The sequence below is a fragment of the Dreissena polymorpha genome, chromosome 13, assembly GCF_020536995.1.
Source record: "Dreissena polymorpha isolate Duluth1 chromosome 13, UMN_Dpol_1.0, whole genome shotgun sequence".
NCBI lineage: Eukaryota > Metazoa > Mollusca > Bivalvia > Myida > Dreissenidae > Dreissena > Dreissena polymorpha.
The window spans coordinates 10592891-10616282 of record NC_068367.1 but is presented as its reverse complement, the minus strand read 5'-3'; the positions used below and the strand labels follow the sequence as shown (position 1 = coordinate 10616282).

Sequence of the window (23392 nt, the reverse complement as noted above, 5' to 3'; positions counted from 1 at the left end):
CAAGTTATTTTAAAATCTAACGATAAATGACATAGTTATGGTCCGGACAAACTTTCGGTTTAAAACACACTGAGTGACCCCGTGACCTAGTTTTTGACCCGGCATGACCCATATTCAAACTTGACCTATACATCATCAAGATACAAATTATGACAAAGTTTGGTGAAGATCGGATAAAATTTCGGGACAGACCGACAGACCGACCGACCGACAGACCGACAAAGTGACTCCTATATAACCCCCATTACCAATGGTAATGTGGGTATAATAATCTATTATGTTGTGTATGTTATATATTGGGGAAAATGTTCTTAAATAGTTAATTGATTCCAGACAGAAAGTGTTTGTTGGGTTATGCTTCATGGTTAATATAAAAATGAAATCAATAATAACAACAATCACGTTTAATTGTATATGAACGAACAACAAACTTGGGTCTAACGTTTGCGCTAATTGTTAATGATGTGTCTATGCTTTGATAAATAAATAATATTTTTCTATCATGGTTTGTTGTCGAATAACCCACAGTAAGGGTTATAGATGCGTAGGAATTAAATCACGAGTGCTAAGTTATATATATAACGAGCATGATCTTAAGTAAATTGCAACATAATTAAAGTTGTTTAATTAATAAACTCAATATTGTCTTAAATTACCTTTATTTATGACAAAGTCGTCGTTGTTATAGCTTGCAAAAAATATTGAAAAATAAACACATCAAAGTGGCGTGATCCCATCGAAACAATGTATACCGGTACATGCAATTGAATGTTATTTCGCAGAACATATTAGCATACATATCACTTTCACGGCGTTAATGTCTCTTCGAACGGAAGGGAACGTGAGAAGCCGATCAATATGGAATGAAAAAGACGAATACATATGAAGTGGGAATTAGAAACTGATGTAATGTAACGGACATATCTCATGGATTTGTAATGAATGTCACTCAGTAACTTGTGCAATCATTCACAGCAAAGTGCCCCAACGTTAAAATACATTAATTAAAGAACAAACAGTGCTTAAGGTGAATATATATTAAAACATTCTTTCTTCAAATACTTGCTTAAAACCAGATGAGTCTTCTTGCCGAGAGTATAATACTTATAAGCAGACTTATTAAGAAGAACAAGTCTGAAAACATGCGTACGTTTAAGATATGGACCATCCTCAGCTTTATGGCCGCCTGGCTTGCCACTCCTGACATATTTCTTAAATAGTGCGTGTACATGCATGTCGCGGTGATTGTATTATTCACATAAACTGTGTGTCTGTTTATAGACATGAGCATCGTGAATGAACTTGGTGATAATTCAAACACTTTGAATCTAAAGCTTTGAAACCTTCATTACCACTCATTTTAGTTTACTCGGTCACCAGTCATACCAAAACAATCTTATGAAGCGTATTACTTTTCACATGAAAGAAATGCAATTTTATTCGCAACCATGCACGACACAATATTTTAATAATTTACATTAAAAGAAAACTTGTTTTCTTCTTGTATGACGGAAACCTTTTTTTAATTGTAGGGATTACACATTTTAATTATTATTTCAACGTGATTATTTTCCTTAGGAATTAACAATTATTTATCATCTACATAGCTATGTTATACTTATCTTTGTAAATAATCTAATTGAATGTATTGAGTTGTTTCATTTATGATCTCATGTGTGTGTATATACTCGATTGTACTTCCTTGCTTGTATTATATGTTATGCTCTTCATGAATGGAGGAAAATAAAAGTCTATCTATCTATCTACCTTTTTCCTCATACGATCCGATTGTGGTTGATAATGCGCAGTATAAAGCACTAACGTGTTATTATCGGTTAGTATGATTTTCACAATAATGTGATAAAAGGTGTGTGTTTCCTTTTTCAGAAACCTCGCTGTGTTTAGAACAACGAGCAATTGAACCAAGTTAGAAAACAAAGAAATACAAAAAACGGTCAAACGTGAGCTCAGGAAAGATCTACAACGGATTATGTATAATAAAAAAACTTTGGTGTATACAGATGACGTATTATTATCTTAAATTGAATTCCTAGAAGTGACAGTGGATCTAAGATTTAATTGACAAGATATGCCATTATAAAACTTTGTATAGTATTATTTCTGAAAGTAACATAACTTTATAGAGTTTAATAAATGAGATGTTCAAAAGAATTCTCGGTAGACAGTTGCAAGTTAAATAAAAAGAAATCACGTTTTTTTAAATACCGATAACATTTGTGTACACGGCGGTAAATTGTTACATAAAAACATGGATACTACAACACAGTTTGAAGACAACATGCTGGATACGTTTGACGTATCGTCATCGACAGCGTCGTCGATACAAGTTGGCTGGAATATAAGGTCCGCCCATGTGCCATTTGTGCAGGGTTTTAGGGTACATTATCAGAAGATCTCCAGCACGTACGTGCAATACGGACCAAAACTGTATCCGACCGAAAACGAATACGAAATTGGAAATTTAGTTGCAGATACCTATTACAAAATATGTCTTGTTGTGTACAGGAACTACACGCATTCACCATATCGCACATGCACGGACGCTTCAACAACGAATTGGCAACTGCCGGTTTCTATCGGTAGTAGTATCGGAGCTGTTCTTGCTTTGTCAGTGATTGTTCTAATAGTGTTGCTTTCACGTTGTCAAACTCGGTTAAAATACAGAGGGAAAAAATCAAAGCGATTGCAAAAATATGACACAATTTCGTCGACATACCACGACGATCAATACGAATTCAGTGAGACAGTCACTCACGGAAACGATGACGAATTTGTGTCAGAATTTGACGATGAAGCTTTCTACGATGTCTATTTGCATGACAACAAACGACCTACGCGGCCGACAGTCGGCGAAAAAGTATGTGTTCATAATGGCCTATGCAGGGGCCATATTCATTCTAACAGCATTTCTCACAATCCTCAAAAGACTTATTGCGGACGAGCACAGTGTTTCCAGCCACATCAACATTCGCGCCAATTTCGGGCGTACTCAATCCAAGCAGATGGCAACGTGTGTTTTTTCAATCAGCCATGTTCGCCGCTAGCGAAGGAACCGCGGCGATCAGCGTTTCACAGACAAGACTCAAAAGATTCAAGAACGAAAGAAGAACAGGACTCACCACAAAAAGGATCGTGGACTATCCCGAAATTAAGTCCAATGCAAGCCAATGACCATCCGCAAGAGACACTGGATGTACAGACAATAATGCACAAACCTCACTCAGTGCCGAATACATCAACGTTTCTGGATGAGGGAACAGACGCTGCTTTGAAAGAGTCGTCAACAAAATTGAACACCGGGCCCAATAATCAAGCTCCAAAACCGCAGTTGGAGAAGCGCCTACTTATTACTGACATTGACTTTGATGATACAGATCTCAGTAAATACGGGGCGACTGGCGGAACACATCGAAGGGATGTTGCATCGAAGCAAATAGATGTGACAAGCAAAGAAAGAATGATTGCTCTTCCAGAGAGCGACTCATTCGACGAACATACAGTTTAACGACGAACATACAGTTTAACAACGAACATACAGTTTAACGACGAACATACAGTTTAACGACGAACATACAGTTTAACGACGAACATACAGTTTAACAACGAACATACAGTTTAACGACGAACATACAGTTAAACGTAGTTCAAAGATTTTTGTTTTATATTATGGTTTTTGTATGTCTCCTTTCTAAATAATACAAATAGGGATTTTATTTAATGGTAAAAGTGGGCATGCAAAACATTGTATGAGTAAACAAATAATAATATCATCAAGAAGTGTGCTTAATTATTTATTTAATTTCAGGCACTGATACATTTTGATTTGCACCAGTTTTATTGATACATTTTACCTATTTAAAATGAGTGTTTTAAATTTAATAATAAAGATTAAAAAATGAATTTTGTGATGTAAAATTTATCACAAATGATAATTGTCATCTGATAAAAATCAAAACGTTCATATATTCAGTATTTCACAAGTGAAACTTTAGTAGGCGAAAGAAAACACATTATTTTTTTGTTCAAATGTAAACATTCATAAAGACATCAAGACATCACTCTCTTAAAAGCATCAGGAAATCTTAAATACTGAATAAAAGCATCTGAAAATCTTAAATACTGAATAAAACACAAAAACATAAAACAACGTCAAAGTGTAAATATGAAGAAATTTAACATTTTGTAACATTTCTGTTCCATAACTTTTTTTACTAAGTTACATTGTATTAAGTAAAGCCAATGAGGAAGGCTATCATTGTTGCTAAACATCATATTTCCATGTCATTTGGCATCTTAAGTACGTTGCATATTATACTGATCTCATATATAGTCGTTAGTAATGAGAATAATCAATGATCTTTCCTACATGTGTTCCCAAACAGGCTAAATATTATCTACTTGATACAATATTATAATCTGCTAATGAGCTGTTTGTATTCCCTTGATTAAGCCTACTTTTGATGACCCTCAGCCAGCCATGGCACTTTGATCAATATTATATGAACTATACCTGATCCAGTACTATCAAAGCCTCCAACTGTCACAACTGATGGATTTGTCACTAGTCTAATATCAGCATTACTTTGTAACATAAACCACAGATGTAAGCATGTGTGTTTGGCACTAACAGACAAAACGTAAGCAATATTGTGGTGGATACATGAATACTCATTTATTGTCTACAAAAATTCTGCAGATATGTTTCATGTAAATTTATAACAAAATCATATGTATTTAAAATAGTACAGCTAAAAATTAATTGCTATACATATATTAAAATGTTTTTCATAAGGTGACAAATAATTATGGATTTCCCGCACCAAATTTCACCAAGGCAGTTAAGATGGTATACAGGTTGGATGACTAATATATTAACCCTTTGCATGCTGGGTAATTTGTCTTCTGCTAAAATGTCGTCTGCAGAATTTCTAAAATTAGCATTTTCTTGGATTTTTTTCAAAGAATACTATCACAATAGCAAACAGTTTGGATCCTGATGAGACGCCACGTTCTGTGGCGTCTCATCTGGATCCAAACTGTTTGCAAAGGCCTTTAAAATCCGATTCCCGCACTGAAAGGGTTAACCATACATTTCACAGTTTTGGTTCATTTAAAATTCATTTCATATAACTATTTTATTTTGTGTTCTATAAAATTTGTTTATTGTATTGTAAGGTAGGGACAATGGATCACTTACCAAAGGCTTTTTGTTACAGTAAGGCTTCCAATATCAGTATGATTATTTGTGAAATTAATATAGTCTAATCGACAAGCTAATGCAGATTTTATGCAGATATATGCGTGATTATACAAATGAAACTTTCAAAATTCATAGGAAAAACTAAATTTATGTTTATGTACCCAAAACTGTGAAACTTTCCCTCACAATAGAACATTAAAAATAAGTCAACAGAGACTTAATTAACACATTTGGCAGACACCCAGATGCAAGCTAGAGGGTCATATTGAACTTTTCACACGTTTGAACATAGTAAATACATGCTGAAAGCTTGTGACAAATTCAATAATTGTTTCCATGGTGATAAAACACTGTTGATCATTTTGCGCAAAAGACTTAAAGTGTCACTTGCACACAAACTGTCTACAGGCTGTTATCACACATTACAAAAAGATTTTATGAAGTAGTTAAGGGTTTGTTTCTAAAGAAGAAACTATAAAAATTTGAAGAAGCATTTAAAATGTATGTACTTAAACTGAGGGTCTATTGCATAATATGATAAACCTTAAGGAAAACAGAACAACATAACAACAGCTAGAAGGATATTATTGACTCCATATAGCATATGCTGAATGAATTTATATGCGCTTTTTAGTTTTTTAATGTCAAAGTATGATATTGATCTTTAAGGTTCTTAAGTCATTTAATCTAATAACGGTCAATATTCATACCAAAATTATAAAAACAATATCATATGCATGTCTCAATAAATAAATATTTGCAATGTCATTTATACCATACATTAACTGACAAGCAATGAAGAGACTTGCTTCACATAAAGTTCACATATTAAAAGCTTCACATATTAAAATCCAAATTGAAGACAGTTGTTGTTTTTTTAAGTGTTTATTCAAGTTGGCCATTTTTGACCGTTATCAAGCAGGCCAATTTTAAAAGACAATTATTATTTCAAACATGATTCCTGGTATGCCATTCTTTCATTTAGTCCACAAGTTCAAAATACAAATGATGTTCCACAAAACAGAAAAAATCCAACATAGCTGTTGTTTTCTTCATCTAATATCAAATCAAAGCACAAATATGTCACGTACTACTACGTCTTCAGAATCATAAGTGTGAGAAAATGACGTCAAGTAAAATTAATTTGAAGCATTAGCATCAAGGAAAACTTGTTCCAAGAAAGTCGCAAATTGGCTGTTTGTAATAGCATTACATTAAGTAAAAGCTTTCTTATAGTTTATAACATGTTCTATGAACATAAATTGTACATTATTTAAGCTGAATAAATGACAAACATAGAAATATATACCATTCACTTTTAAGTATAATGTATTTGCTAGGGAAAAACTGAACTATTTACTGTTCATGATTGTGATAATAAAAAATATCAAAACACAGATATGTTTAACCCTTTAAGCGCAGGAACCGAATTTTGAAGGCCTTTGCAAACAGTTTGGATCGAGATGAGACGCCACAGAACGTGGCGTCTCATCAGGATCCAAACTGTTTGCTATTCTGATAGTATTCTTTGAATTTTTTTTGAAGAAAATGCTAATTTTAGACATTCAGCAGACGACATTTTAGCAGACGACAAATTACCCAGCATGCAAAGGGTTAAGGTAAAATAATATGATTATTTAGAGCACTACAAGGAATAATTTTTATCTAAGATAAATGGCGCACTAATCATGTAACAACGAAGTCAGATATTGGCCGTTTTTAATGGTATTAAATTAAGTAAAATCTTACGTATAGTTTATAACATGTTATATGAACATATATTGTAAATTATTTAAGCTGAATACATGACAAACATAGAAATGCATTCCATTCACTTTTTAGTATTGCTAAGGAAGAACTGAACTGTTTACTATTCATGATTGTGATATTAAAAAATTGCAAAACACAGAAACAATTCAGCATGTTTTAGGTAAAATAATATGATTATTTAGAGCACTACAAGGAATAATTATTATCTAAGATAAATGGGACACTTTCCTGTTAAAAATATTTCTCAGTTGTGTTATTAATGGAATAATCCGTTTACAACAACTGAATCCTAATGGGATAAAGCTCCAATCTGCCTGTCAAATGTTTTTTCGCCCACACAAAACATTGAATGAGACTAGATGATTGGATAAAGCGAAAACGTATGAGCGTAGCTAATAACTTATCATAGGTGACTTTACTGCAGAATTGTTCATACAATTTAAAGTAACAACTACATATTCTAATCTAAATAATAATTTATGTGAACTTTAATACCTTATTTAATTTAAGAAACTGGCTTGTAATGAGATAGACCTTTGCTACAATGGAATTTAATAACCATTTTTAGTGTGAGCATTAGCTCACACTAATGTTACAGGGCAAATTTTGCAAATCGGTATGTGCTTATCTGCTTAACTACGCTATGGAAAGACAACCACTGCCTGTTGGAGTAAAATATGCAGACAACAAATTTATGCTAGAAGCGTCTGCTAGGAAAGATAATCACCACATCTTCCTGTTCACTGCTGTGGGTGTATATGACTTATAGTGTTTAACAGCTTGTAATACGACATTGGCCAGTCTAGTGTTTATCATTGAAATCTGTACATAATTATGGCTGCTTTCAGGGAAAACGAAGCTTAATGCATGTCAAACAAGATAAGCCTGTGCACACTGATTAGCCTGTTCAATCAGCGTTTTTCCTCACTACTTTGAGAATGGTGCCGGTACCGGCCAAAGTGAGAAAATTAGCGGTGTTTTCATACAAATTGGGAAATTTATTAATTATGCCGGAAAACTTCTAGAAAACATATTCAAATATTCAGTTGCATATTACCATCAAAGTGGTGAATGATTACCGGAAAAAGCCTGTTTTTTATCAATATTTATTTTGAGTTTATTAAACCAAACATTTTTTAATTGAAGCCGAGCTTGACGGATCAACTGTCTAAAGCGAGGCTCTTGATCCTTGTGTTCCATAGGATAACCTGCCTCTGACTGTACAAAGTTTGCGTCAGTACACTCGACCGTCGATGAAACTTTGCTATAAACAACATCTGACAACTATGCACTGGACTCAATATTTGATACATAATCCCCAATATTAACCCTTTGCATGCTGGGTAATTTGTTGTCTGCAAAAATGTCGTCTGCTGAATTTCTAAAATTAGCCTTTTCTTTGATTTTTTTCAAAGAACACTATCAGAATAGCAAACAGTTTGGATCCTGATGAGACGCCACGTTCTGTGGCGTCTCATCTGGATCCAAACTGTTTGCAAAGGCCTTCAAAATTCGGTTCCAGCACTGGAAGAGTTTAAAGTTAGAATTGTATAAATGTGTGATTGATAATCAGTAACAATTTGTTTGGCTGTGTTCATTTTACACAGAAATTGGTTACATACTACTGAACGAGTAGTATAGTATAAGAGTATGGCTCCATGGCACTGAAGATGCGAACGAATGAGAATCAGTTATGTGTGAAAAACCCAGTTTCACTATCAATGGATAGTTTCAGTGGTTCTGTGGTGTTGCTGTACCTACCAAACTAATAAGTCATTACGGTGTACTCCTTTGCAAAATCGTGGCCAGTTATTTAGGAGCCTGATGATGGCAACCCTGGTGTAATCCTCATGGAAATACGCAATTTATTATTCATACTGTCATTTATAACATTTATTTTGCCAAGTTAAGAAGTTTAACAAATTATTATTTATTTAATTGTCTAAAAGTGTAAATGTTTTGTTGCATTCTCTTAGACCATACTTTAATTTGTAATCCGAAACACAGGTGGTTAGCGTGTTGCTATGATATTAATTAGTGAAAACATCATTTTGAATGATAAATAATCATATTATAACGAAAAATTAACTTTTTTGAAAAAATAATTCACTATCAAATATATATATAACAAGGTATGCAACTCAAAATCACCCCAAAACGGGGTGACTCGCTTTGAACAGCCATATCTTCATCAATTGTGCAGCGATTTTCACAATCTTGGACTTATTCAACTCAGAAATGAATTTCCTTTCTGGAAATGTATACGTCTTGCAATATGTTTACAAATGCTGGGTCAACTTATAAGAAATAACACGATACACAACTCGCATGACCCAGTTGACAATGATCATGCAGTCTTTATGAATGAAATCTCCAGTTGTAAAGACACACCTCCGCATTGGACCAATGAAATCACTCGTGTCTTTAAAATGTCAGTTAGTTTAAATGTATGTAAACAAAGGTTTCAAACAGCCCTGGACAGTTAGTCTTGATGCATAATGTAACGACAAGAACGGTAATAATGTTTTTTAAAACGTTTTATTGAATTATGGTATCGAGGTAGATGACCTTTGTAAGGAAGATGCCCTTTACTCCGTGAAGATTTCAGTCTTAAAGACTGCATGATCATTGTCAACTGGGTCATGCGAGTTGTGTATCGTGTTATTTCTTAAAAGTTGACCCAGCATTTGTAAAAATATTGCAAGACATATACATTTCCAGAAAGAAAATTCATTTCTGCGTTGAATAAGACCGAGATCGTGAAAATCGCTGCACAATTGATGAAGATATGGCTGTTCAAAGCGATGCACCCCGTTTTGGGGTGATATTGAGTTGCATACCTTGTTATATATATATTTGATAGTGAATTTTTTTTTTCATTAAATTTAATTTTTCGTTATAATATGGTTATTTATCATTCAAAATGATGTTTTTACTAATTAATATCATAGCCACAGGCTAACCACCTGTGATCCGAAACACACTTTTTAATTTTAATGTTAACGCCATGTTATCAAATTCTAGCTTCAAATCAAAGTGCACAAGTCATGTATATTTCGTGTGTACAGTTCATACTTTGTTCCAATAAAAAGCGCGCAAAAAATATGCTGCTTATGTAAAATGTCACGTAACTGCATCGAAAGCGTGGGTGTATCGATTTTGGTATAAAAACTAAGTAGCGTATAGAGACATTTAAAATATTTTATTTTTTGTTAAAACTTGTGTTGTTCATATTAACTAAATTATATCGCAAATGATTTTGAAGAGACATTTTCTCAAAATTATTTTCAAATCAAACAAATCATGCTGTATCTTAATCGTTACGGTTTTTAGATGATTCATTATTTAATCAGTATACTTTAGACAGTACTGAGAACATTCGGACACAACATGTGTGTATGCAACTTGTCAACATTTTTCTTTTGCAAATTGGGATTTTTTTGTGAATTGGGAATTTATTTTTTTGACATTGGGAAACATTGTCTCATTGGGAATGGTGCCGTTTTACGGTACCAACTTTATATAGAGAAAAATGCTGTCAATGCGCACAAGCTAATCAAGGACGGCATTTCTGATTTAATAATGTTTTTCGTTTAAAGAGTCTCTGGTACTGGGATGACAATTACTGCATATGCATGAAGCCCTGTTTTCCCAAAATGAAGCTTAAATTATATTTTTTATTGATGATTTTAAAAAAAAACATATCTGAACCTGTGCTTTAAGACACACTCTTTACAAATTTGAATGGGTTGTGTTCATTTAAAACTTGCAATATAAAAAGCTATAACATAATTTTTAAAACTGAGTTGCGTCTAAACTTATACAACAGCGAACACCTACAATGCCTTCAGGGCTTTGATTACATTTGCTTTTTAATGCAGCAATCTTTAACAACTAGAGTACATATCTTGCACTAACGAAATATCAATATATATAGATAAGCTTTGTAGCAGGCCCTATTGATGTTAGACATCCCAAACACATACACTTGCGTACTTTAGATCTTAAAGTGGATAAAATAAATCCTTTATCAATTAGTTTTGAGACACTCACCATATGATTTGTATGACTGATTCTGATGGATGCATTCCATAGCATTGTGTGTGGCCTATGCCCTTCAATTGGACTCTTGGGGGCATTTATTTTTTCTTCATCAAGTCTTACTGACATTTTCCAATAAAGATGGAATCACTGGCAATCCCTATTTTCCCTATTTTTAAGACTGTAAGACTTGAATCCTTGTTTGATCTGTACATTTGTCTTTTGTTTTCTTTCTTCAAAGGTGAGTGATTCAGATGCATCAGCAAACAAGAGATGTGTTTATCAGAAGCACAATGCCCCCTTCTGCGCCGCTTTGAAGCCATATATTTGACCTTTGACCTTGAAGGATGACCTTGACCTTTCATCACTCAAAATGTGCAGCTCCATGAGATACACATGCATGCGCAGGGCTCAACATTAACCTAAAAACCAACTTGCCCTACCGGGCAAGTACTTAGAAAATCTACTTGCCCTGAACATAAAGCCACTTGCCCAAACATGAAATATCACATTAACTGTAAACCTAAATAAAGATCAAAATGATACACCACAAAACCTTTTTTTTATTTTTGCACATTTAACAAAATGAATACAGCAATTAAAGTCTAATTAAAGTCTAAATTAATTTTTTTATTGAAATGTACTTTATTATTGCCAATGTCTTGTGCTGTGTGGGGAAACCAGAGAACTTTAGGAAGAAAGTCCACCTGTACAGTATGGTGACCACCAACTAAACATCTTACTGCCGGTAAATGTGATTGAAGCCAGGTTGCCTAGGTGAGAAGCACAAAAAGCTTTCTAATGTGACTGGCCCTTTATATCAGACTGTTGTGTTTGGAGAAGGCAAATCATTAAAATGCAGCTTGGCACTTATTATCTTACTGGAAGCTACTAGGCAATTCTAGGACAATGCTGTCTTAAACACTTTCAAACCATTCCAACCGATGAAATGTTAGGTCATTGTAGCTAAAGGTTTGTTCAATAGGTTATATGTACCTGGTTCTGCCCCAGGTGCACTCAAATGCTGCATGCAATAGAAAATGTTTTTTTCAGATTTTTACCACACACAAAAAAAGAGTATTGTTTGCATATTAAAGACAAAACTGTGCAATTGTCACATTAACTTTAAAAACTTTTTTTTTTAATAATACAAATTATACAACATTGAGAACTGTTGTCACACATATATTTAAGAAGAGTGAATGAGTGAAAACCTGTGTTTAGATTATCATTTAATATGAGCTCCATGTAGATAATTCAAACCAAACTCAATGTTACTGATGCAAACAAGAAGAGTAAATGTGAACTGATTTAACCAAGTCTTTTCAGAATTGAAAGACAGTAAAAGTTATTTATTTGGCATAATTATGATCTATCATTTAAAAAAATAAGGTAAAGGAAAATAATATATTTTGTAAAATCAGCAGATCTCATTTTGGCCAATGACATAGAGGATATTTGTTGGATTCGGTGGATTATCGATTTTAATTCACAAGTGATCATATAAAATATATTTTTTCTATGATCACGAGTGAATTACAATTGATATTCAACCAAATCCAACAAATTTCTATTTTATTTTATGCTTTTTTCACCGTTTATATACATTGTTTAAGGATTTAACGAAAGTATTTCGCTGGGATAATGACGTCATTTCGTTTAAAAAAATGACGTCATTCACAGTTAACAGTGAAAATTATTGATAATTTTCACTGTTAATTTTCACTGTTTGAAAAGTGAAATGATCAGTTTTAATTCACTGATATTTCTCTATAAACCACCAGAGAGCATAAAATAAAAATATGTACTTTTACTGACAACAGATTGGTACAGACACAGTCTTATAAACTCATTAAACTGACGATGCTAGCAAATACTGAATGCAATTAAGCACTGATGTTGTTTTTTTGTTTCCGTTAATGTTTTGTATAATGAGAGCTTTAAACTGAAGATAAAATCACAGCTGGCATGAAGTTTATTAATCCAATATAATGCATTTTGTTCTTGATGTATGCTCAAAATAAGATAGTAATATCATTCAAATATTAGAGATATGAGCAACTTATTGGAAGTGCTTGCTAAACAGGTATTTTTTACTAATTGTATAAATGTGAATAGTGAATTGTAACATGGATTTTCATGAAAAAGACAGATCCATTGCAAGACATGTGTTATCAGTTTAATACCATGCTTCATTTAATAATGAGCTAATAGTCACAATAAAGTATTTTTGGAGCAACAATTTAGTCCCACTTAACACTAAAATACATTACATACCAGCGTATATATCAGCAGGTGAGCTTCATCATTTCTGCATGTGCAACTGATGCACCTAAATCTCATTTGCTGCAGCGGTCTTTCCACAGCTACTACCACATTGTTACATGAACATCAAACATCTTAGGGTATAAACATGCAGACTGATAGTAAACTAATGCATGTGTTGAAAGAATTAGTATCCAGGTGCAGAAACAACAGCTTGCAAATTATTTTGCAAGCTAGATTTAACCTATTTATTTTAGCTCAATTACATCGAAAGCCTAAGGCTTATTGAAGCGTTTTGAGTCTGTTTCCTGGGACCTATAACCAGTACTTGTGTGTCTTTGAGTGTGATCCACAAAACGCTAACAGAGAGGGGATCCAAACCGTGACCTCCTGGTTGCTTGATTAACACCATATCCACTATGCCATGGCAACATGACTTCGAAAGCTAACTTGTGAGAATAAATAAATATGGACTTATGATATATTTTATCCCCAGAGACGAATTGATAATCGCTTATAAGATCGAACAAAGACAATAACTTGAACATTGAAATATTGAAAGGGTGCTCAATCCATAGTTGATTGTTTTATTAAAAATATTGTCGCATAATTGATGTATTTCATGTCGCATAATTGGTGTATTTCATGTATATTCCTTGTTCGGTGTAACTGAATACATAATATCTGTCTTCATGAAGAAATGCATAAATGGGCATCATATGTCGTCGTCAAATTAGACGAAAAAAATGCACCAAGTTATTGCCCATGGCTGGGTTCACTAATTAGTTATGTCTATGGTAAGAACATGCAGCACTGTTAATTTGTGTATATTTTCATGTTAAATGACAGGTGAACTTTCATATATGCAGTTAAAAAAACGTGGTCTCGCTTAATTATTGGCATATATATGCACAAGATATGTAAGTCACACATAAAGCCATCCCGTATCAGGTAATTCAACTCATGTTAAAGTCAATCATCCAGACAGCCGTCACCCAATTTATTTGTCCATTATTGTATAAATTGGCATCTGCGTTGTATGAAGAACAGTCTTACTTAAACCGCCGAACATACAAGTCGCATTATTACTGGCTTTCGCGGGATGGGCCCATTGCGGGCTTCGCATGTATCTTGTATTTGACAAACATTTTGGAAACGTTGTGTTGTGTTAATAAGCAGAAATAAAACGCAAAGAAATCAGAAATGAACTTTGTTGGTTACTGTGTCTTTTCCACGAACGATACATAATTACGTGACACAGTACATTTTATGGAGCCGTGACCAGGATACGACCGAAGTACGATCACAAGTGCGATCACGTGCCGAAAAAATGAAAACATCACAACCACAACGCGACATGAATTCAGGTCAGTTGTTTAAAAAAAAATTATGGCAAACTTGGAGAGGGAATTTCAAAATTTATAAAGTAGAAAATGAAAGTAAAAGGCGTCATGACAACGAAATGTTTAAAAATTGTTTTAAAGAATTTTACGTAGTCAGATGTTAAAAATAATAATGATGATAATCAATTATGTACGAACAAATTTTGCAAATATCAAAATCATGCCAATTTTGCAGTTATCGGTACATTTTTATAAATAGCGGCGAATTGAGAATAAAAAGAGATATTTGAGTTTTACATTATTTTTATGAGTTATGGAAATCATTAAATTAAAGGCGTACACACAGCGAGTATTTAAAGAATTTTTATATATTTTTGGTATTGTTAGAATATAGGATTATGTACGGACTTATGGTTTTTTGCATACCAATACATTTTAAATTGTTAGAATGTTTGTAAATTTTCATTAAATTAAAATGTACGAGAAAAATAAGAGTATTCAAAACAGTTTTGTTTATTATTTTAATTAAGAAAATTTGTGGATGATTTTATTTATTAATATAATAGAAAAACTCGAAGAAGGAACAAATATAAAAAATATTCAAAGAATTTACCTAGTATTTTACATTGGCAGAATTAAGAATTTAGGAATTTAGATTATTTAAGACAGTTTTGTTTATTATTTTAATAAAGAAAATAAGGCGGGTTTTGTTTATTAGAATGATAAAGAAAATTAAAGAGGACGAATAAATAAAATTATTGGAAAATTTAAAAATAGTTTTCCGAATTGTAAAAGAAAGAAAATAGGAAATAAGAAAAATAATGTTGATTGCGAATATGAATAGGGCAGACACACAAAAAAAATTATTATGTAAATATGTATATACGTCATTGTGTTGATGCAAATATATGTAGGATATCGGTAATATTGAAGGTCTTGAGTAATTTTAAGTAAGAATTTAATGCGATCTGACGCGTATAGCGCAGTGAAAATATAACGATATGTACGCATTAAATTTCTAATATAATTGTTTAAGGGTTACAATTATATTTTATGAGCACGGCTGACTGATCAGCGTTCGGACATACCGAGCCCGAGGTTTTGATAACCTTAGCGTCATGAGTAAGAGAATTTATCCCTGTGCCATCGAAGCAAATTACGCTATGGACAGAAGATGCGATGTCGCATAAGAATTATTTGAGTAGTTCGATTAGGAGCAAAGACCTGAATTTTGAAGTATACCGATACGTGTTCTTATATTATGAATGCATATATATAAAAGTCTGCCTTGTCATATTTGCGCATTTTTACAAGTGCACAGGTCAAACATGTCAATAAATCTATGCCCAACGGCAAAACTATAGTGATAAAGATGAGGTTTATGAAACCATGATATGAACAGGTACGTCTATCATTACCCATTACTCTAAGTCAATAAAGTGGCGCGCGCCTGTCAAAAATTTACTGGCTGCACGTGCGTAAAATGATTATGCCTAAGGCGGTACACAAGTCATATTAAGTAAATGGCTTGTCAGATGTCAAACTGTCATGTACTTATCCGAAGTATGTTTTGAGGAATTGACTAATATTTTTTCGTTGTAAAGAATTTATTTTTTGAATAAGATATCACAGTAAGTTGTCATGACGATATTTAACAATAACTAAGGGGATATTTATAAATGTTTGCCATGATTTTGAACAACTGATACTTGTATCACCACGACGCAGATAAAAATATCGAGATTTGAAGACAACGCCGAAGGAGAGCGACTTCGCGAGACAACGCCTTCCACAACGAATAGAAGAAACAAACAACATAATTAGAATGGAACATCACGGCGTTTACTCTCAAAGTGAATACCTGGTTCTATCGCTAAAAGAAGACCAACGCCAGAAGATTTCGAAGGACAACAAGTGACGCAACACTGGACACAATACTTGTGACGTTAAACACTATAGACCCGCGAATACAGAAGGCGTACAAACGTAGGGATGGTCTGTCATCTGTCTATGAACGCCAAGATACACACGTTTGACGCCCATTACTTGATGACAGGCGTGGGTCACGAATAAGACGAGTACGTAACGAAATTGGTATAAATAACCCTCAAAATAGGCGGACTCACTAAGTACGTTCGATTACGTGACAAGTTTATGACAACGCACTTGACAACGACATTAACCAACGCTAGCTTATGCCCTACAGCGCTCAGGTAAACAACATTTTAGGCATAAATAACATTTTAATACAGTTTGTAAATATCCTTAAAAGCAAAGCAGTGTACCTTTTATTAGTATAATGTAAAAGATACAACTATATTGCTATGATTCATTACAAATTGATACTGATCGAATATGTAGTTTATTCTTTTTCGTTTCTTTATAAGAATACCTACATTAAGACAAGGGATTTTGTTTGTAAATTTTTGTTCTCAAGTAAATAAAACATAAGAAAGCACAATGCATTTCATTGAATAGACAAACGCGTATAGTTTAAATAAAACATCATAAATTTGCGTCATGAGAATCGCGTTCCTTTAGCACATTAATTTTATTTGGGTATATCTTATCATAGGTGTGAATAGTAATCTGAGGGCTTATATAGCAAATTCCATTAATATGTAAATAAAAGGCCCGTTTATCATTTCATGTAATTGACCCTATAAGATTTGCCAATGCGATACACGTTCAGGAGAAAAGCAGCGCTCCTGACATCGTTGGCGTGGTTTGCCTGCAGCAACATGCGTTCATAACGCATTTGAGATCGTGATCAGATCTTAACACCCCGACAAAGAAGAAGAATATGTCATCGACATGCCGATATCTTCAACGACGATGTATCCGTCGAGAATCAGATGACGTAACAGACGACTTCAATTAGGATCAACATTGTCGACATTGATCCAAATTGTGAACCAGCATCAGTACCATACAACGAGTGGACTGTAAATGGACATTTCACGCGTCGTCGAAAATGATTTTTAAAGATACGATGATATGAAAGGACTTGATGATGAAAATCGTGCGTACGTTGTACATATATTAGGTGAACATTTTATCGTCTATGAACTTATATATATATATATATATATATGTGTGTTACCTTAATTACGTGTACATAAACAATTAGTATAATACTGCAGTCATGAGCGCAGTCATTCTGCAGAACTCTTTATAATAAACGTTTGAAGTATTCTAAATCGTGCAACAGCCGAGGACCAACAGCTTCTCCGACCGACCATAATCGTCTTCATTCGGAAGCCGACGTCTTCAATCGACTGCATGTTACCATCTACAACCAGATGTCACATACCGGACGTCTCATCTCTTTACCTAGACGCCACATCGCCTCCAGCAAAGATGTCAAAAATGGACACTATTCGTATCGGATTTCCCAAATCAGCGACGCATTCCACGTCATTGTGATTGACATTGACTATTTAAATATTCCGACGTTTTATTATTTCAGCAGAAACATTCGATAAAAATTTCATTAATAATATGCAGATTTTCATCATATATATGTTTTAGTCACTTATGTTTTCATGTTTGATTTTCTACATCGTATGTATTAATATGTTTTCGTTTACTTCCATACTTACATTCTTAAAGATTTTTCTGTATCCTAAAATACATAAAAATCAAATTGAGAGGATAAGTTGTGTCAAATAATGATGAGAAATTGGGTGACATATTTGGGTTTTCTTTATATACGAAATATTGACAAGTATATCAGTGGCAAGTATGCATGACGGTCAAAAGATTAAATATTTGGATCTGGTATGTGTTAAACAACAAAGGGGTTACAATGCTGTTGACACAAGCCTTAGGCTGTATTTGCATTATTTATTATTTGTACCACAACGCTCATTAACGTGTGCATACTTGAATAGTGACTTCTCCAGATTGTAATTCAGCCAATTAGAAATAAACACACATAGAACACTGACCAATGGGATAGATAACCGAGTTTCACGGGGCAGATGTTAGAGGGAAACAAGACAGTTAGCGTTTAGACTTGGAGGTGTACGGATCGAGAAAGATACAATCATGTAGCTATCAGACTGTATTTGTATAACCGAAAATATTAAGTATGTTAGACATTAAATTTGACTAGAAACTGATACATGGTGTTGTTGAATATTTTATCCTGTATTATGCAGAGAAATTAACATAAATAGAGAGGGACCGACTTGTCCCATGCGCGGCACGAGAAAATGGGAGTTAATGCAAAACTCGTCATCTTGGCAATTCGCGCATGACGAGATATCGAATGATAGGCTACACACTGGTAATTTAAGAGTAATGAACATTGTTAGTAACTATGTGTCGTCTATGAACTACGTTCGATTACGTGACAATGTATCAAACACATATAAAGCGACACTAAACCATTTTCAAAAAAGTATCTTAAGTCAGTGTACCTATATTTTCTACGACATGTACTCACACAACATCAGCATTTTAATTTTGTCGGTTAATTACCAGTATTCTATATTTTGACTTCCTGTTAATTGCATAAAAAGTCCACATGCAAGCTCCTGCAAATTGGCTTTGACATACTGTTGAACGCTATTGATGAATGCATTCAATAGCTAACACGATTAAATAATTTATCACTTTCTGTTTGCTATTCTAAACAACGTGTACCATTCAGACATTGAAACATGGCCTTAGATTGTTGATATATTCCCGTGTCATTGAAACATGGCCTTAGATTGTTGATATATTCCCTGTGTCATTCAAGCTGTTGTATAGAATTGAAATTTTCATTCTAAGGAAGCAAGATTTTAAGTTTGTAAATGTTTATGTTCAGTTTCTCAACAAGGTAGCACTTGTACAAAACTTGTTTTCATTCATATGGATGAAGGATAACTTTCCGATATAAGCCATCAATAACGAACCCATTTTAATATTAAAAATACTGCTGTCAGGAATAGATGGCTTGGTTTGCATATGAACTTGTAATCGATACAGTTGTGTTTGTTATATAATATAATGATCAAAGTCATGGCAAATAAAAAAACGTTCCAACCTGTTTTAAGGTTTTAATTTTTTTGCTTTTGTCAATACTTGATAATACATCCATGGACACAATGGAGTTATGTCAACGTAAGTCATTTTTTCAAACTGACGTCACATATAATTATGACTTCTTCTGCAAACTCAGTCTATTTTTCTGCTTCTTTGAATCGTACACAGAAACAGGACTTTATTATCAAGCAAATTTAAATATTTTTTCATGTTAATGTCACATGTTATGAAAAATCAGCGTACTTGATTGTTTAATATTTATCAAGTAATATTATTCTTGGTTTCAGAAGCCATTATTATGAGTAACAACTCTTTGCCTGAACATTATATAAGAGACAAACATTATATAAGGTGTCTGTGTTTTGTTTAAACTTATTTATTTTAGCTCAGTTAGCTCAGTGTTTATATTTTGACAAAACCATTCACTACTGTAATGTAATTACCATCCAGTTGCAGAACCTAAAACACCCAATTATTTCATATCTTGATGGGTTTTTGCAACAATATGCTCCTAGGAAAAGAACAGCAGTAAGCAAATAAAAACAGGTAATACTAAAAAAACAACATGTTATTAATTTGAAAATCAGTTAACAAACATCAAAGGTGGTGGTGTAGAGGTTAACATTGTCTGCCTTCAAAGGTGGTGGTGTAGAGGTTCACATTGTCTGCCTACAAAGGTGGTGGTGTAGAGGTTCACATTGTCTGCCTGCAAAGGTGGTGGTGTAGAGGTTAACATTGTCTGCCTAGTGATCAAAAGATCCAAAGTAAGATTGGCATGCTGGGAATCAAACATACAGGTTTTACCACATGCTGGGAATCAAACATACAGGTTTTACCCAGAAAATAATGTGTATAAATATGAAATCAAAAATACAGATTTTACCCAGGAAATAATGTGTATAAATAAGCCTGCAGTTTTTGGCAGAATCATGAAAGCATTAGGATTGTAGAGTACAAAAAATACAAACACAGATAATTGATCGCATTATGACATGCATTAACAAGAAATCAACTGAATAAACTTTAAAACAAGTGCACAAATACAAAAGTTAATGAACCAATTATTAAACTGGAACAAACAAAAACAACAATTGTAACATTGATTTAGTATCTACCGCAAATCTAGCAGCAACAAGAGATGTGTTCATCAGAAACACAATGCCCCCTACTGTGCCGCTTTGAAATAAAAATTCTATTTATCGTTTGGCAGGTATAGAAATCATCTCCCTTCAAAGCTTATTACATCCCTTGGATTTTGTCCAATCCAACCGAGGGGGGGGGGGGGGGTCTCTAGACAGTCAAAAATGACCAAGTCAGACATCACTGACAACCAAGACCTGTGGTTTATCAAAGAGATCATAGCCAGAGTTCATCATGTACCTATAGACATAAGTTCAGAGGTGTATAATGAACCCTACTATTCACAAATTAGTAAAGTAAAGAAATGATAATTATATCATTAAAAAAAAAAATTGACAAATCATTCATTTGAGTTTTAAATAATCCAAACTAGAGCTTTGTCACAGACGTGACAAATACCCCCACATGCTGCATTGACACAATATTTTGCATGTTGTCTTCACAAAAAACAGCCGACACCATGCTCATGTTTATTACGCACTATAAAGTGACCCTGTGACCTGGTTTTTTACCCTGCATGGCCTGTGTTCGAACTTGACCTACACATCATCTGGATACAACTTCTGACCAAGTGTGGTGAAGATCGGATGAAAACTACTTGAATTAGAGAGCAGACACCATGCTGAATGTGTAAAACGTACTAAGTGACCTAGTGACCTAATTTTTGACACGGCATGACCAGTATTCGAACTTTACCTAGACATCATCTAGATACAACTTCTGACCAAGTTTGGTGGAGATCGGATGAAAACTACTTGAATTAGAGAACGGACACCATGCTCAATGTTTAAAACGCACTAAGTGTCCCCGTGACCTAGTTTTTGACCTGCCATGACCCATGTTTGAACTTGGCCTAAACATCATCTAGATACAACTTCTGACCAAATTTGGTGAAGCTCTGATGAAAACTACCGGGTACTTGAATTAGAGAGCGGACAACATGCTGAATGTTTAAAACGCACTAAGTGACCCTGTGACCTAGTTTTTGACCCGGCAAGGCCCATGTTCGAACCTGGCCTAAACATTATTTAGATACAACTTCTGACCAAATTTGGTGAAGATTGGATGAAAACTACTTGAATTAGAGAGCAGAGAACATGCTCAATGTTTGAATGCACTAAGTGACCCTGTGACCTAGTTTTTGACCAGGCAAGGCCCATGTTCGAAGTTGGCCTAGACATCATCCAGATACAACTTCTGACCAAGTTTTGTGAAGATCAGATGAAAACTACTTGAATAAGAGAGCGGACACTGACGGACCGAATGACCGACCGACCGACAGACAAGCTCACTCCTATATACCCCCCTAAACTTCGTTTAGTGGGGGTATAATAATCAAAGTACTGACAGTACTGGTGTGACAATGCTTTTGAGAGGATGGATATAAAAGCATCAAGTTAAGTTTATCTACATTCATTACCACAATTGTGTATGTTGGTACGAAAAAAATAATTGGTACACAAATTTTGCCAAAAAAATTTGGGTATGAAAACAAATTTGGGTACGAAAAAATATCTGGGAAAAAAAAATTGGGACCAAAACAAATTTGGGTACAAACAAAAAATTGGGGATGAAAAAAAAATGGGTACGAAAAAAAAAATTGGGTACGAAAAAAAATTGGGTACGAAAAATTTTAAGTACAGAAAAAAAATTGGGGGAACGGGAAAGTAGAACCTGTGGGGAACTTGACCCACACTCACACATTTTCTGCCCTTTCCGTCAAACATCAGATATTAGTTCCTCGAAGGCAATAGAATGAATACACATTTCGGAAGCGGTAATGCGGTCCTACTCACGCGCGTCAAAATGTAAGCGAAATATGTACACAAGTCTGTCAGGAATGATTCATGAATAACGAAGAAAATCGTGTATTGATGTAAGTTTTTTTAAGAAATGTGCAGAAAATATATTAAACAAGGGCTGTGTTTGTGAAACACAATGCCCCCTGCTGCGCAGCTTTGAAGCCATATATTTTACCTTTGACCTTGAAGGATGACCTTGACCTTTCACCACTCAAAATGTGCAGCTCCATGACATACACATGCATGCCGAATATGGAGTTGCTATCTTCAATATTGCAAAATTTGACCTTTGACCTTGACCTTGAAGGATGACCTTGACCTTTCACAAATCAATATGTGCAGCTCTATGAGATACGCATGCACCCCAATATTGAAAAAGTTATGGCCAATGTTAAAGTTTTCGGACAGACAGACAGACGCTTTATATTTGACATTCGACCTTGAAGGATGACCTTCACCTTTCACAACTGAAAATGTGCAGCTCCATGAGATGCACATGTATGCCAAATATCAAGTTGCTATGTTCAATATTAAAAAAGTTATGGCCATTAAAGTTTTCGGATGGACGGACAGACTGACACACTGACTGACTGACAGTTCAACTGATATAGGCCACCCTACCGGGAGCATAAAAAGCAATGGCGATATTTTTCTCAGCCACATAATTGTTAATAGTTTGATATCACAAAATGAAAGTGAAATTAGAACTGTCAAAAATGACAACCTTTAAACGTGTTGTTTTTGCTGGCACGAGAGGGCGATTACACTCAATGTGT

General features: G+C 34.1%; 2 protein-coding genes across 3 annotated transcripts in view; one reads left to right on the top strand and one right to left on the bottom strand.

Moving 5' to 3' along the window:
- The window catches only part of LOC127855540 (UPF0415 protein C7orf25 homolog), a 59743-nt gene that overhangs the window by 19142 nt on the left and 17209 nt on the right, over positions 1-23392 (bottom strand). The gene's annotated exons all lie outside the window — the stretch shown is intronic.
- On the top strand, positions 1877-3844 carry LOC127855544 (uncharacterized). The gene has a single exon (XM_052391271.1). The coding sequence runs from the start codon at positions 2270-2272 to the stop codon at positions 3524-3526; it is 1257 nt and encodes a 418-aa protein (XP_052247231.1). The 5' UTR covers positions 1877-2269; the 3' UTR covers positions 3527-3844.

Coding starts and splice junctions, on each gene's coding strand:
- LOC127855544 (XM_052391271.1), top strand. CDS start 2,270: ATGGATACTACAACACAGTTTGAAGACAACATGCTGGATACGTTTGAC.